The following is a 2,954-nucleotide window of genomic DNA, read 5'->3' on the forward strand; positions in this document are numbered from 1 at the left end:
ATAATATATTATTTATTCAATGTAGGAAACAGTAACACATTCAAAAAGCAATACTTTATAATATTTGACTATGGAAAATAAAATGAATTGCACCACTGCCCCCATTTACCACTAGGGGAAGACAAAGTCAACATTTTGAGAAGAGGGCGGTTCCTCTGGGTGTGGAAACTTTATGGACCAAGGCCTTTGCCAGCAGATCGTTGGTTAAGACAACAGCACTCTCCGTCTTAGAGAAATGCTAGTACGCCTTAGTCATGCTAGTATGCCCGAGTCCTGACGACTTCAGCAGTACAATATGCGATGAGTGCATTAGTTATGTTACAACATTTCAACAGTTGGTGATGGTAATGGGGAGTTGTGTTTATGTCTGTGAGCGTATTGAGTCTTAAGGCTTTGGAGGGTTAGGGCGATGCAGCAGGACTCAGAAGAGTTTCTCTCCCTTAGACTGTCATACACAGTACTTCCAGAAACAATCTGTGGACACAGAGAAAAACACTGTTTCCGTCTCTCTTGCACTATTAGATGGAGGAATATAATTTTGTTTTAAAACTAAGTCCACTCCAGTAAATTAAATATGTTGTGACTTGAAAATGATTGCTATCCCCAACAATCATCAATAAGAAAAGTGCACTCACCCCTTTTCCTCGGTATGGACTTGTCCTCTGCTAATACATTGGATGAGAGCTCCCTCTCCAGCTCCAAGCCCTCCGTCAAAGCCTCTAGCTGTAAGTAGAGAACACTGGTTACAGGCGGTCAAAGGAACACTGTGTTTGTTTCTATGGAAAGTGCCTTTTGCTGATGAATCCTACAAAGATGACATCCAGAGATAATTCTCCAGAGAACGTACAAAGTACCTCAGTCAAAGATAACTATGTTCATCTATTCGTCTCATAAACCCTGCCTAAAAAGTATTTTATCTGCTAAGGAAAATAAATACTGGTATGACTGCACATCTAATATTTTACTGTACGTAACAAAAACGCATTAATGACTTACCTCCTCCAACTCTGCTAGTTTGTTGTCCAAATGTAAACCTGCAGAGAAGAAAATCGGATAACATCATGACAGAAGGCAAACCCAAGAAACACTTGGTCAATCCATGTGTAGTATTATACAACATCAACATTGAGACTGTTAGTGGTATTTGTGTGCTGCTATACTGTAAATGCCTTACCTAAAGCGTAATTTCTTTCAACAGGTTCTAAGCTTTTATGTAGTAGAAATGCTAGAATCTTGTTCTGGCCATCTGTGCCTTCCCTTGGCTGATAAACATGGTTTCCTGAATATGTGGGAAATGACAATACATCTGTGATTACTACAAAGAACTTGAAAATGAATCTAGAATTACACAATATTCACTTAAAACTCCACAAATGTAGCATTCAGAGTATTGTTAGAAGAACAATTGAAATGGCAAGCAATTGGCCGCATAATACCAGTAACATATTCATCCTCTTTGCATATAATTCTGAACTATTGAATAATGTTCTGCATGACAATGTATTTTCTGAGCTCGTCAATAATCAAATTATTCATATATGCACGATGAATGGCTTGTCAAATGTAAGAACTATTGAAACTACCTGTTGCACATCTTGTGTGCAATTTGCCCTAATTATTCACCAGGAGATCTTTCTCATGGCTACATTTTGACAAAAAGTATAAAGAACTAACAGTGCATGCAAGCGCCAGTGATGGAAAGGAGCCCATGGTTGCATCCTCCAACATCATCAGGTAGTCAATGCCTCAAATAAGCCAGCTAGTACGTGCAGCAAGCTAGAACATTCACCAAGCCAGCAGACTCACCAGGGTTGAAGATGCTTCTGCCCTCCACACTGACTACCCCTTGTAGGAGCAGGAAGGCTACCAGTCCCAGCCAGTACTTCACAGAGACTGTCTTGTCCATGACAATGAAGCAACTGTCCCAAAGAAGTGTTCAAGTATCAGCTGGTTCTCAACCTGCCCAAAGGATCTACTGCCTTTGGTCCATCCCAACCATACTTTTATCCTGTCTGACATGGAAGGAGGAGACGGGGGCTCAGCCCCCGGTGCTCTCAATCAATAGGTAGCCACCTTCGATTTCGTCAATGGACCACTGTCCTTTGCAAGAGGGATGTTGTAGTGGCTGACCAGCCTGGTCTCATAGACTAGACGTAAGATAGTAAATGTAAATCAGGGACACTCAAATTAATATATGTTATGTTTGGTATGGTTACATAAGACAGATGGTTACTTAAGGCAAAAAAGAAAGTATGATGGTTGGTCGGGGTGGATGGGTTGGTGTATAACGCGGCTGTCTATCAACCCAAAGGTTGTTCAAATATCATCACGGACAACTTCAGCATTTTAGCAACTTTTCAACTACTTACTACTTTTTAGCTACTTTGTAACTACTTAGCATATTAGCTAACCCTTCCCCTAACCCTAACCCTTTTAGCTAACCTTTCCCTAACCTTAACCCTTTTAGCTAACCCTAACCCTACCTTAACCCCTAGCCTAGCTAACATTAGCCAGCTAGCTAACGTTAGCCACCTAGCCACCTAGATAGAATTAATAACATATTATATGTTTAGCAAATTTGTAACAAAGTGTACATTTTGGAAATTTGTAACATAGTGTACGTTTCGCAAATTCATATTATATTGAACGTTTTGCTAATTCGTAACCTATAATCAGAATTGTCATTTGTAACATATCATACGAAATGGGTGATGGACATCCACAAATTAATACATACCATAAGAAACCTAACATATCATAATAAATGGAGCGTCTCTTCTGTACATACAGAATAATACGAAATACTATGAGACCAGTTTGGGCTGACAGATCTGGGGCCAGAGGCCCTTCATCAACGTGACAGATACAAAGCCAGCAGAGTGAGGAAGTTGTCAACCACCTATTATTTACGGGAGAGGACAGTCAGATGTTCTTGGCACTTTCAGTCCTTTACT

At 40.1% G+C, this 2,954-nt stretch overlaps 1 protein-coding gene across 1 annotated transcript; it reads right to left on the reverse strand.

Moving 5' to 3' along the window:
• On the reverse strand, window positions 1-2,029 carry uts2d (urotensin 2 domain containing). The gene is made up of 5 exons (XM_021619007.2): window positions 1,807-2,029; window positions 1,175-1,279; window positions 997-1,034; window positions 636-723; window positions 1-474 (listed from the first exon to the last, which is right to left on the reverse strand). The coding sequence occupies exons 1-5, from the start codon at window positions 1,904-1,906 to the stop codon at window positions 449-451; spliced, it is 357 nt and encodes a 118-aa protein (XP_021474682.1). The 5' UTR covers window positions 1,907-2,029; the 3' UTR covers window positions 1-448.
• Window positions 2,030-2,954: the final 925 nt, after the last annotated feature.

Source organism: Oncorhynchus mykiss, chromosome 1, assembly GCF_013265735.2.
Source record: "Oncorhynchus mykiss isolate Arlee chromosome 1, USDA_OmykA_1.1, whole genome shotgun sequence".
Taxonomy (NCBI): domain Eukaryota; kingdom Metazoa; phylum Chordata; class Actinopteri; order Salmoniformes; family Salmonidae; genus Oncorhynchus; species Oncorhynchus mykiss.

Bases quoted from the DNA above. Each gene is read 5' to 3' on its own strand.
- uts2d (XM_021619007.2), bottom strand. From the start codon at position 1,906: ATGGACAAGACAGTCTCTGTGAAGTACTGGCTGGGACTGGTAGCCTTC. The intron at 1,035-1,174 runs GTAAGGCATTTA...TCTTCTCTGCAG, and splicing joins TGAAAGAAATTACGCTTTAG to GTTTACATTTGGACAACAAA. The intron at 724-996 runs GTAAGTCATTAA...CTCTACTTACAG, and splicing joins AACTAGCAGAGTTGGAGGAG to CTAGAGGCTTTGACGGAGGG.